Source organism: Otolemur garnettii, unplaced genomic scaffold (genome assembly GCF_000181295.1).
Source record: "Otolemur garnettii isolate 467f Iridium unplaced genomic scaffold, OtoGar3 scaffold00106, whole genome shotgun sequence".
Lineage (NCBI taxonomy): Eukaryota > Metazoa > Chordata > Mammalia > Primates > Galagidae > Otolemur > Otolemur garnettii.
The window spans coordinates 5653229-5667438 of NW_003852501.1; the positions used below are offsets into that span (position 1 = coordinate 5653229).

A 14210-nucleotide genomic window follows, 5' to 3' on the forward strand; every position below is an offset into this window, starting at 1 on the left:
ATATATCCAGAAGACCAAAAATCAAATTACAACAAAGATATTTGTATCAGAATGTTTACTGCAGCCCAATTCATAATTGCTAGGTCATGGAAGAAGCCCAAATGCCCATCAACCCATGAATGGATCAATAAATTATGGTATATGTACACCATGGAATACTATGCAGCCCTAAAGAAGGATGGAGACTTTACCTCCTTCATGTTTATATGGATGGAATTGGAAAATGTTCTTCTTAGCAAAGTATCTCAAGAATGGAAGAAAAAGTATCCACTGTACACAACCCTACTTTGAAACTAATTCATAGCTTTTATAGGAATGTCATAACCTAATTATGGCCTTAGAATATGGGAAGGGATGGGAAGGGGAGGTGAGGGGATTCGATGGCGGGAGGGAGGGAGATTGGTGGGGTCAATGGTTATCTATGGGGTCTATGGTTTACCTTATAAGGGTACAAGTGAATCTTTCTAAAAGCAGAGTATGAATGTTTTAACTCAATAGCTAAGAAAATGACATGAAGGTTATGTTAACCAGTTTGATAAGAGTATTTCAAAATGTGTATGAAAACAGCACACTGTACCCCATGATTGCATTAATGTACACAGTTATGCTCTAAGAAATAAAAAAATAATAAAAAAATAGTACTGTAGTTCTTTGGATAGTGGACATCTACTCAGAAAACTTTATTTCCCTTTCTTCTCATTAATATCTATTTTTTTTCAACATTGAATGGACCAGGTAATTTTTAAAGAGGAGTAAATGAGGTTTAAAACTAGTAGATAGCAGGAAAATCTAAATTATCCTCATAACAAAGCTTGATGGCTACAGTCCCATTAATCAAGGGAACTACATCAAAGGTTCTGTCTTCAATACATCTTGGAAGTCATTCCAAATAAAACATGTCCACATCTACAAAAGTTACCTTATATAGAACAGTGCTTCCAAACTTGAACACAGAATGAACTTCACTGATGAAGGACCCTGACAGGCCTTACTTAGCCTTTGATATAACAATTTTTCTTTTATAATATGCTGGCCCCACCACCAAGGCAAAGTGGGTTGTTATCCCAGCCTAACAACTGCTGTCATTGCTGATGTTAAACGTTTTTCAAGATGTGTCTTTATGATACACCATGTAATTACTGATTTTCTTCACTTAGAAAGCTGAAGTCAAGAGTTGTCAGGCTCCAGGCCTGTCTCTTTCTGATCTGGGGGCTTTCAAAAGTGCCATTACACTAGAGGTAGGCAAAGACTTCTGAGTTCACCCTCCCCAAAAGATGGATTCCACAGACATGGAATATCTATCCTAAGTAAAGCCATCAAATAGCAATGATTTGCTAGGTGGTTACAGTAGAACGAAGGACTACCCATCTCTCCTTTGTGAAAAGTTTAAAGCAATGTATGATTAGATTATAAAGAGTTATGCAGTACATTAAGGTTCTGACTGATCTAATTATTTCAAGACCATTAAGTAACAAATTTCCACTACATTTATTCAAACATAAAATGTTAAAAGAAGTAATATTTACTTTATTGGTTATTCTTTAAATCATAGTTTACTATGCACTATAGTAAACTCTACTAGAGAACAGTAAAGTTACCCATCAATTTGCTTATCAGGATAAGGAAACTGATTATCATGCTAACCTGAGACCTAAGTTTTGCCAAAACTCACTGAAAACCTCATTGTTTCTCCAGTTCTTCTCCACCCAATCCCTCGAGCCCACTCCAGCTAGGCACACGCCTCTGCAGTGTCCCACACAGCTTCCAACAAGGTCACCGATGACCTTCACATGGCTAAATACAGTAACTATTTCTCAGACTCCATCTCGCTGGAGCATAATCAGCATTTAAGAGCTGTTCCCTCCTTCCTTCTTCAAACACTTCTTTCTGGTTGGTTTTCACAACACCCATCTCTTGTTTCTTTATCTCCTCCATGGCCATACTTTCTTGGTCTCCTTTGCTGGCTCCCATCTCCCAAACCTTTAAACAATGACGAATCCTCAAAGTTGAATTCTTAACACCTCTGTGCTCTCTAATACTGGTGACCTTATTCAGTCTCAAAGATTTTAAAATGCTACACTGACAAGGCATTTCTCTCCATCCTAGACTTATCTTCTGAATTCAACTTCCCTGGGGATATTCAAGAGTTACCTCAACCCCAAAAAGTCTGGAAAAGATTCCCGATTCCCCCATTGCACACTGTTCCTCCTATGGCGTTCCTCATCTTGGAAATGGCAATGTGATCCTTTTAAGTACTCAGATTCACTCACGTGGGACTTGTACCCTTCTTTTATCCCACAATCAATATATCAACAAACCCTGTCACCTTTACTGCTAAAATACTGTATGCCCAGAATCTCACGACCTCTAATCATCAATACTGACTAACCCCAATCCAACCCCTCCATCTCTTACCCAGATTAGCACTCCAGCTCTACCTAGCTCCCAACCTCCATCTTTACCTCCCTTTAGTCCGTACCTACTCCAGCAGCAAGATCCCCATTTAAAAGTAAACTGAATCATGTCACTCTTCTCAGAATCCACCAATGACTTCCATTTCACGCTGAATAAAACTCAAGTCCCAGCAATGACCTACATGGCTACAGGACAGAGTCCCAGCTATTTCTCTGGCTCCCTCTGCCACTCTCTTTCCCATCTCATCCACTTCAGCCAGACGCTGCATCAATACAGGAGGAAGCATCAGTCTCGGGCCCTTGTACTTGCTGGATGATTCCTCCAGACATAAGGTGATGATACAATTTTACCCTCCAAACCAGAGCACGTTGGGGAGTAAGAAAGGGCACTCTCACAATTGTGCCAGGACAGCAGGTAGAAACAGAGACTGTCATAGGCAAAGTGGGATGTGCAATCTCCTATGTAGACTGTCCTCTAGTTCCCCACCTGCTAGTCTGCTCAAAGATCATCCCCTTGGAGACCCTTTCCCCAACCATCTCCATGACACAGCCTCCTCTCCCTGCCTGCCAGCCAGGTTTCCAAATCCTGCATACATCACTCAATAGTGTTTATTACTGACCCATAAAAAATAGTTTATAATAGGCTCTCTGCCTTAAAATAAGTATCTTTGATAGATTAAAAGAATTGTTATTGAACATGCCTAAAAGTAAATTAGGAAAACATTGCTCAAGCAATGCTTCTAGCACACCCCAATCTTACTGCCATTCCAAGGAGATGTAGGAAAGTAAGGGTAGTTATAAAGTGATCTTACCAGAGAGGTAAATGTTACCATGAATTTAGTTCCAGGATGGCAAGAAAAAAATAGAATTTTCTAACAAATATCTTAGCAACAGCCTTAAAAAAAAAAAAATCCCAGCCTTCAAGTGTCGCTAGAAGGATCAAGAAAGATGTCTCATGTAAAGTGCTGGGAAGTCCCAAATAAGCACTCAACAAATGTGAGTTTTTGTTACTGGAGAGGTAGCTTAGTATTCTGGTTAAAATAGGGGACCCACATTTTCTGTGATAAAAATCATATAACAATACAAGCATTTCTAAACATACCTTTCCAAAGTATTCTACCCATACCCAAAGAAAGCCCTCATCATGTCCACACCACCTCCATCCTGCAGCAACAAGCAATGGCCGTGTGTGTGTTCGTGTGCTGACTTGTTTTATACACATTCTAGATCGCTTACCAGGGACCCACCTGTCAGCAAAGATCAAATTGGAAAACTGGGCTATTGTAAAAGGAAAATGGAAAATAAATAGTGACTATGACTTCCTATGAGAATTTACTGTGGGACAAAGACTTTTCTAAGCACAGAGAAGAGTTAAGCCCCACCAGGCAGCCCTGAGCCTGTTCTCATCGTGTTCACCATGATGCCAGGCTCATCACCTTTAAGCCCGACAACTGTTCAAGTTCTTTTTCATGAAAACAACAACAGAAATAGAACGGTCAACTTCTATGTGGTCCCCAGATGCTCACGGTCATTCTACCTGTCATTGCAAAGTATTGTACAGAACTTACTGAATGTTAGAAGTCTAACGTTTATACATTCAACCACATCAATGAGATTCAGTAGTATTTTGTGTCCTGACTCCCACTTCCTGCCTACAAATGAGGCAGTGCTAGAAGCTGTCTACTGTTTCACGCTCAGTATCTACACCTTCTTTCACATTTTTTCCTATATTACAGGGACTAGAAAACTTAGAATCACATTTCTTAGACTCCCTTGTTATCAGAATCCTGGGCTGATTGTATTAACAAGATGCATTTGCTTAGACTGGGAAGATAGAGGGGAGAGAGAGAGCTATTCCTTTCATTCAGGGGAAGTGTTCCACATTCTACCAAAATCCTACTCCCAGTTCACAGGTGTCGTGAAGCTGCGATGCTGGCAGTGGCTCCCTGAAGTCTCCAGGGCTGCTAGCAGCAACAGTGGGATTCTTCACTCGCAATGTCTCATTCATTCCTGTAATTCCTTATTACCACAAATAATATTTCAAAACATCATATGCATGTGGCACAAGCCTCACAGTTATATTAATAGGCTTGTGGGTGATTTTGAATTTTTTTAATTTGTCAGATCTGTTTATTGTTTTAACTCACCAAATAGCTGAAGAAGAACTGGAACCAGCACACATGTCAGGCACTGCTATATCACCACAGCTTCTGCTTCTACTGCTTTTTTTCATTCTTAATTCGGTTTTCTTAAAAACAGGATCCTTTTAAGCCATTATCTGTGAGAGAGTCAGCTTAACCAAAACTGAATACAGTCCATCAATCCATCTAAGCAGCACACACGCATGGCAACACTTCACAGTGGGCCGCAAGCAAAGGGCAAACCCCAGCGACAACCCTTCTCCTCTGGAGCTCACGCCTCTCCCACTTCCCCATTTCTCCCAGCCCCAGTGTTCCAGGGGGTAAGGACTAGGGGGTGCCAGTGACCATCCATATATGTTATCAATAAGGCTAATGTCCTCAGTTAACTTTTTAATCTGAAAAAAAAGAAAATCACACATTTCTCCTGCATTTTAATATATCATCCAGTGTCACCCAGGGTTGCATACCATCACCCCACCATTTCAAAGACCACTGACCTTGTCTTTATTACATAGCCCACATGTTATTTTGGTAGCAACTGAAAAGTTCGAAACACAGACACAGATGCTAATCATTTATAGTATTTGGAGTCCCACCCTGGACAGACTTACTGGTCAAGCGAAGGCTCTTAGAGATAAGCCTCTGATACCTTCACTTGCATATGAGAGATGAAATACAGGAAGCCAGGCCCAGGGCTTCCAATTCTTGGGCCACCTCCCCTTAGTCCCTGTCTTGTTTGCTCCATCATCAGAACCCTGAGGCCTTAAAAGTTCAACTTGGGAACTCCACCAAAGATGAACTGCATTATCTAATTTATGGTCTGAGGACTCTCTTTTTATCCTCACCTACCAAAGAAAATTTTAATGAGAAGAGAAATGCCTTTAACTCAGCTAAAGAATATGGGAGGAGGAGGAGGGAGGAGGCTCTTTCTCACTAGACACTAGTCAGAAATAAGGAGTGCCCCTCTGAGTATCAAACAAAAAAAAAGTACATATTTAGTAGAAAGTGCGCCTCTGCTCAGCATACTGAATACATTAACTCATTACACTGAAAGCAGGAAGTTCAAAACCGGTTAAGTACAATCATTCTTAATAAGCTACACCAGGGGAAGTTAGGCACACCCATAAAAGCTTTGGCATCAGAAACTGCTCTTTAGTCTAGGACAGGGAAAAAGAAGTCTCAACCTGTACAGTTAAGGTCCATCTCTTGGATTCCAAAGAACCTCTGATATAAAGGGAAAATACAGGCCAATTTGAGTACCTCCAGAAAAAAAAATCATGGATTCTGTGGAACTAGAAAATCATCAGAAATCAAGGGAGCCTCTGGTATAGACCCTCTGGCTGTACTCATGGGCTCTAGGAATTTCTGTGCACCAATACCCCACTCTCCTCTCCAATACGGGGTGATGTGCTGTGTGGATTACTGTCTCTGCCCCTAGTAACATCAACTTGCATCAGTCTCATGCATCAGACTTTTAAACAGAATTTTTTATTGATAACCTGGAAAATTATCTTAAGCTTGTCCATTCATTTATTCAAACATTTACTGACCAAAATACGTGAAGCACTATTTTGGAGGTGGAGATGCATCCTAAAAAAAAATCATGTTTTTACCCATGGACTATACACTCTGAAGAAGTAGAGGCAAACAGACAAAATATATTTTATAAGAGCCCAAAATAGCCAACACTGATTTTAAAATGGACAAAGGTTTGAAGGGACATTTCTTCAAAGAAGAAACGCAAAAGACCAACCAGCACACATAAAGATGTTCAATGTCATTAATCATTAGGAAAATGCAAATCGAAGTCCCAAAGAGATACTACTCTTAAACACATCAGCATGGCTACTATTAAAAACAAAACAAAACACATAAAAACAGAAAAAAAAACAAAAACAAAAAACAAGTCTTGGCAAGAAAGCAAAGGAATCAGAAACCTTGGTAGGAGCATAAAATTGTCTGGCTGCTGAGGAAACCAGTTTGGCAGTTTCTCAAAAAGTGAAACATTACCATATGACCCAGCAACTCCACTTCAGAGTATCTACCCTCCAAATTCAAAAGCTGGGTTTGTTCACAGCAGCAGTACAGGTAGTGTTACAAACATCTCACTGATGTACAACTCATGCTTATGAATGGAGGCTATTACAGTTAAGTCCCCGAGTTACAGACATCTGACTGATGTGCGACTTATAAAGGCAGGCTGCTACAGGCAATTATGTAAATATACCAGTTCCAACCTTCATGTAAATTCAACTTAAGAACGAACCTATACAACCTATCTCATTGGTAACCTGGGAACGGCTTATATTCACAACAGGCAAAAGTTAAAAGCCACTCAAGTACCCAGGGACAGACGAATGGATCAACAAACTGTGGTATATCCATACAACGGAATATTATTCAGCCCCCAATGGGAAAGAAATATACAACACAGATTAACCTTGAAGACATCATGCTAAGTGAAATAAGCCAGTATGCTATATGATTCTACTCATATGAGGTACCTAGAGCTGTCAAATTCATTGAGAGAGGAAGATGGCTGCCAAGAGGCTAGAGGGAGGAGGAGGTGGTGAGTTGTTTAAGCAGTGTAGAGTTTTAGTCAGGAAGATGAAGAGTTCTGTGGATAAATGATGGTGACACTTGCACAACAATACAAAGGCACTTAACCCCACTGAACTGTACACTTAAAAGGTGTATTTTACCACCATTTACACACACACAGTATTTTCCAATGATGAAAAGTTCTACAGAGAAAAATAAAGACAATCCAGTGAGGAGTGCTGGGGCCTGGAGCATATGAGTAGAGGGGAGGTTTCCTCATCCCCCCATAGCATGTGAGAATCAGAGGCCAGGAGACAAGGCATGACCTGGGATGCTGGGTTTCTTGTAGGCAACAACACATAAAAGGAGACAGGCATGCTGAGAATCTTAGAGCACCCATGCCAGACAGCGAGTGGGATACTGCGAGTAATGCCTGGAGACACGGAACTCTGGGCTTCTCCCAGACTCCTGCCCGCTCCCAGGATTCACAGCAGGATTTATGACCTCCCCAATCTGCAAGTATAATAACCTCTGGACTATCTCCTCCCTTAAAAAATGCATCTAGCTGGGCAGCGCCTGTGGCTCAAAGGAGTAGGGTACCAGCCCTACATACCAAATGTGGTGGATTCAAACCTGGTCCTGGCCAAAAACTGCAAAAAAATAAAAATAAAAATAAAAAGCAACTAGCAAGCCAGATGCAGCAGCTCACGCCGGTAATCCCAACACTCCAGGTGGCCAAGGCAGGTGAATTGCCTGTGCTCACAAGTTCAAGACCAGCCTGAGCAAGAGCAAGACCCCATCTCTAAAAATAGCCGAGAGTTGTGGCAGGGCATCTGTACTCCCAGCTACTTTGGAGGCTGAGGTAAGAGAATAGAATCTCTTAAGCCCAAGAGTTTGAGGTTGCTGTGCGCTATAACATCACAGCACTCTACCAAGGGTGACAAAAAGGAAAAAAAAAATGCAACTAGCTTTGTCATCTGCTCCTAGCATTGGCAGTTAAATCTCCTGCCAGGAAGCGGAGCTGTAGGTATCTGTCCGTCAAGAGGTTAAATCTCCTGACAAATGGAGTTTCACTGGTCAGCTCATATTTTTATATCAAGCCACTTTTTAGGGTATTAGTTACCCTCAAATGAGCTCCCTCCACCCCTGGACTTACCAGTAGCTTTAGGCCATGATGGAGTGGGTACATATCTATGAAATACTCAAGAGAACTATGTTACTCAATTCTCCAAAAGCTGATGGGGTGGCATTGGGATGCTGGAGAATTAAGTGCACATTTAAATAACTCTTAACTTCAATTATTGGCTTTAGTTTAAGGTTTGTCCTAGAAAGAAAATCCTACAAGTCTCCTTAGTAACCCATACTAAATTATTATAGGTCCCAATCATCATTCATACTTCACATTTAACAATTAAAGCCATACCAGATTAAAACTATCCCCTCTTCAAGCTCGGCATCTGTAGTCCCAGCTACTTGGGAGGCTGAGGCAAGAGAACCGTTTAAGTCCAAGAGTTTGAGGCTGCTGTGAGCTGTGAGGCCACAGCACTCTATTGAAGGCTCCAAAAAAACAAAAACCTATCCTATCTTTAATACACAATTCTAAGTGAGTAAAATAAAGTAGTATCATGAGGCAAGATCTTGATGTTCAAAGATAAGGCCTTCTGAGATCCATTCATAAATACAACAGAAAACACAGGGTCAATTGTTTTTAACAAAACACAAACTATGGTTATCAATCACAGTATTAACAAATAAACAGTTCAATACATGTATGTCAAATATAACGTTTGAGAACTACTTACATCCAAAGAATCCTCCTTCAGTAGGATAAGGGCCATATTCTGTGACACCAACCGGCAGGAATACCCTGGAGTTTGGGAAGAGACAACACATATGACTTTATCATGCTGTGTACTCGGTTTCCAATAGTTCAAGTTCAACCTCCCTTCTTACAGCTGCCTTATTACCATTTTAAGCCTACTGGATCCCAGAGAGGAAGAGAAAGAGAAAGAGAAAGGTAGGAAGAGTAATGTCAAATTGATTTTGATTCTTGCAGTCAGCTTGACTATAACTGAATGTCTTTGTAACTAAAAGCTAAGATAAATGCTTGTTAATTTTGTGTGGATTTTTCTCTGTCCTTGTTATCCTTGCATGAAATTAGGATAAATCTTAGATTATCTAAATAACAGCAAACACTTTAGGAAGACAAATGGAACCCGATAACACTCCTAAATCTGCATAAACATGCCTACTGGAATATTAAGTTTCCTCCTTTTTGTGCGAAAATGTAGATATTCTTTTGAAACCTCAAAAGGTTCCCCCAGAAAATCAGCTATCACCACCAGTTTTTTCTCAGCCACTTAATATACTAGATCAATAATTATAGGAAAATGAAATAAATTATTAGCACATCAAATTTTAACCTTCAAGCAAGTATGCAACAGTCCTAAGAAAGGGCTTTACCCACTACTGTTCCTAAAGCAAAGAAGAGCCTAGATTCCCCTTGTAGAACTAAAACATCCAATTCTTAGATGCTAAATTTACTAGTAAGGGAGATGACAGTTAACTAATGGACAAGAAACAGACTTGCTGCGCTGACGCTCAATACTACTCAGCAGGCTCCTTTCCATCCTTAAAAAATCCTAATAATAGGCACAAAATGAAGACAGACAAAAATAAATTAAGACCAAGAAAAACCTGAGGGTTTTTGGGAGGGAAGCAATATTTTTGTTTATTTTAGAATATACAATGTATATCTCTCACTCACAATTGTCATGTGGAATATTCTAAAAAACACCCCAGAGCACCGATTTATTTTTAAGAGTCTCTCTCTGCTGCCTAGGCTCAAGAGCAGTGATGCAATCATGGCTTACTGTAGCCCTGAACTCCCGAAATCAAGCAATCCTCATGTCTCAGCCTCACAAGAGCTGGGACTACAAGCACACATCACCATGCCTGGCTAGTTTATCCTTTTTTTAGAGATGGGGTCTCACTCTGTTGCCCAGGCGTCTCTCAAGCTCCTGGCCTCAAGCAGTTCTCCTTCCTCAACCTCCCAAGTCACTGCGACTACAGGCATGAGCCACTGAGCCCAGCAGAGCACAAATGTTAAAGCAGAGCATTATGGCATTTAATCCAAAAGGAGTTTTTTATAAGAAACAGCAAAAACATATAGTCCAGGCTTGTTAACGAAAGTTATTCTCTAAGGAATGTGATTATTGTCTTTTATTAAAACTACTACATATTGTTTTTAAGACTAAAACAAACTGAATAATTGAAAATCATAACACCGCATGGGCAAATAGCTGTTAAATCTTTGGGTGGGGGAAAGAGAGAGAGACAGAAGAAACAGTTTTGCATCCCGTTTCAAACTAGTTCAAGTTGGTATTTTAACAATAGTGATGGCTAAGAGTGAGACTCTCTCAGAATGCCATTAAAAGCTCCATCTGGTAAGACTAGAATAATCAAACTCTTTGTTTCCCATTAAAATTTTACAAATGCTTTCTTCCTTCCTCTAAGTTCTTAGATTAGGTCCAGAAGGGAGGTCTACATTTTATTTTCCCTTACAAGAGGGGATATTGCAACTTTAATCATTTCCCCCACGTTAGGCTCATTCTTTCTTCTCCCCGGAGACTTGCCGCAGCTTCACGCACGGTGGACTGTTACAAATTCAGTCCAACCAAGGCGAAAGGACTTACTGGTAGTTTTTTATTTGAACAACAGCTGTACAAGCAGGCTATAATTTTTAAGCCCTAGATTGCTGCTTTATATTTTTCAATTTAAGCAAAATGCCATTTGACAACCGAAGCTACACAAAGATATTAAGAAAAAACTCCCTGTCCTTTTCTCTAGCCAGGGCATGGGGAAGTAAATCCAAATCACTGCCACTTTCGTGGATTTCCATATGCAAAACTAAAAGCTTCTGAGCAGACACAGGCTAAGATTTTTGTTGTTGTTGTTGTTTTAATTTGGATATTGAAGGGAGATTTCGCTTAGAGAGTTAGCACACAGAGCTCGTGCACTCGACAGACTGTGGACTTTAAAACCCGGATAATTGTGACTTAGCTAACGCAGCAAATTAAATGGTGTCAATTCAAGTTTGGTGCGCTTGATTTCTTATGTTTTTGGATAAAATGAGATCAACTCTTGGAGAAAAGCCAGGTATGGAATGTCAATCCACACTTGTAAATTGAGGTGTAGCTCTTTAATCTCGCAATCTAACAAGACGGCCATAAAATGACTGAGAGGAGACCCTCGGGGAGTTCACTTTTTACTACAGCTGAAGTTAATAGCACTGTACAAAAGGGTTTAGTCTTTCCACTACCTGAGTATAATCAACTTTCTAAGTAACCAAAATAGTACAGAGGACTTGATTTTAAGACAATAAAATCATACTTCACACTAGAAAAGATTACCAAACCAGATCTCTCAACCAGAGTCTCCCACACACACACCTTTCTATTCCAGGTCAAGCCCATATTGCCAAAGATATCTAAACCAGTTTTGAAAGGGTCAGGAGAAACAATGTCTCCTTACTAACCATGTATCCTAAGGTCACATCGATAAAACTAGCCATCATTGGGATTTAATCTGGCGCCAACCCTCAATAAGCACGTTGTCGGTTCCAAATACTTTCACAGAGAATCTGGGTCCCTAAAACTGGTAAACTTCACAAGTAGATGACAAAAGATAATCTCTTAGGCTACTACAGTAAGGTCAAAGGGACCCTACTCAGAGTCCCTCACCACCCAGAGAATCCCGGAGCTGAAGACTGGTCCTCAGAGCCACTCGCCTGGTCACCTTTCCCTGCAGAGCTCAGGACCATCTCACAGGCCCTTGCACACCTAAGGAAAGAATGCTCAGATTTACCTCATGAGCTCCTCCCCAAAATGAGCCATCCTGACCCAATCTATGTTCATTCATTTTTGTTTTAGATTCAGAAAGCTCAAGTTTTAAACCTGTCTCATCCATGAAGCCTTTGCTGGTCTTCTGCACTCATGTGTTTTTCCTTCTGGGAAGTGAGTAACAGATATTCTCACACTTGTGTGACCTAGATAAGTTGCTTCATCTCTCTGAGACTCAGTTATCTTTAAAATGGAATAATAACTTTAAAATTCCCCAAAGGAATTAAATATAAAACACATGTAAAGGACTTGGCACATAATAGATAACATTTGCTAGTGACTATTACAAAAGCCAGCTGCACTCAATATTTACACTGCACAACTATCACTTTCTCATCTATTTCATTCTCTAATCTGTCTCATAAGGAGCTCATGCTCCGAGTGGGGAATGTGAGGTCCCAAAGTCTATACTGTCTGGCAACAATGCCAGCTGCAGGTATCCAAGAAATACAGGTACATTTTCTGTAAAAACAACACTAAGATTGAGAATGTCACCAGCCCGTCTTCACCTGAAAATGAGAACTCATCTTCCTTTGAATGAGCAAGGCAAGGTGCAGGTGGTAACAGAATGCACAACCATCAGATTACATCCTAGAATTAAACTTCTAAGACAATCAGACCTATCCTAAAACAGCACACTGTATGCCTTAAAAACACAAAATAAAATTTACTCTGAAAATTTTTTTAAACACTTTCTAAGATTAAAAATATCAAATTATGAGTAAGAAAATTCAAGGGCCTTGGGGACTCAGAATTCCAACTCCGAAATGGTTTAAGAGGAAAGCTATTTCCAACTTAATGACTTCAAAATGGAATACACACTAGAATTTTGTTCTCACTCATCCTATACATATTAGGGGAAAAAAATTACAGACTCTGCAAACCTCATGTCTATTGCATAACTATTTAATAGATGTTTTATCCAGTGATAATAAGGAAATGGACTACCCTATTCACAAGGGCTACATCTGAAATTTCACTTTGGACTAGTGGATGCCAAATATTTAAGCTAAAAAAAAGAAAATCACTAACTCCCCAAAATACAGCTAGTTAGCATAAATTCAAGCATTGGGCTTCAGGATTCTGGCATAATGCCAGTTTCAAACTATTAAACCCTATAAGCAAGATGACTGTCTGAGACAGCCTACAGCTTGATTTGGCTAATTATATTTATTTTCAAGGTATGAACAAAAAGCTATAGTTTAAAAATAAACTATAAAATATATATGTGTGTGTATATATATATTTTCAAGAAAAAATCAAATGTTACAAAAACCCAACAGCCCCAAATGCCAAACAGAACAATGTCACCAAATCTAAAGATGACCTCTTATGGCTTATACCACTAAGAAAACGCTGCCAATTAAAAAGGTTTAAGAGTCAACAATCATAAAATATCCCAATTTCAAAGATGCTAAAATGTCAAAACAGTATGCCCCTCGGAGGGGAGGAAATGCAGTGCCATTCTCTCCAGTCTTCTCAAGTTTCAGAAAATGGTTTTTGTGAAAGCTAGTGACTCCGTTTAAATAAACCTCGGACCAGAAGTCAAGAGCTCTGAGATCTAGTACTAGTTTGGTCATTAAATTGAGTATAACCCTGGGAAACTCTGAATTTCCTCCATGAGCTATAAGACTGTTCGTAGCTAAAGACAAAAAAAAAGAAGTTTTGGAAAATATCCTAGCCTAGTGCCTTGCACTCACCAGACACGCTAATAATTTTCTCTCTTTCCCTCCATTCTTCCGAAAAACAACTGTTAGATACTTATCTTTCCAGTATCTTCAGGAACCCTAAAACATGCATGGAATGCCCTACAAATGTAATATATTAAGAGAGAGGGGAGAATAAAGGTTTTTGTCATCAGTGGTACATGGACTCCATGACCAGAAAACAGGCTTCACGCCCACACTGTACAAGGAGAAGCGGGTCAGGCTGCTGGCAGCCCCATCCATGCTCTAACTCACATTCCTGAGCCTTCTGCATCACCTGTGGGCTCAACAGATACCCTAAATCAGAAACTGACATTGAATCCCTCAACATCACCCAGGGTTACCGTCTTTAGCTCTAAAGGAGAAGTGAAGGAACAACTCTGACACACCTCTGACAGTAAAAGAACACCAACTCCCTAGCTGTGAAAAGCACACTTAGAAACACTAAAGATATATTTGAATTCAAGTCATAACCTAAGTAAAACACAAATAGAGAAGGCCTCCAGG

The 14210-nt window shown here is 40.0% G+C and overlaps 1 protein-coding gene across 2 annotated transcripts in view; it reads right to left on the reverse strand.

Moving 5' to 3' along the window:
• The window catches only part of ATP8A2 (ATPase phospholipid transporting 8A2), a 625592-nt gene that overhangs the window by 401440 nt on the left and 209942 nt on the right, over positions 1 to 14210 (reverse strand). For both annotated transcript variants that reach the window (XM_012809508.2, XM_012809509.2), the window contains exon 24: positions 8899 to 8963. In XM_012809508.2, the coding sequence (XP_012664962.1) occupies positions 8899 to 8963 (65 nt within the window). The remainder of the gene's footprint in view (positions 1 to 8898; positions 8964 to 14210) is intronic.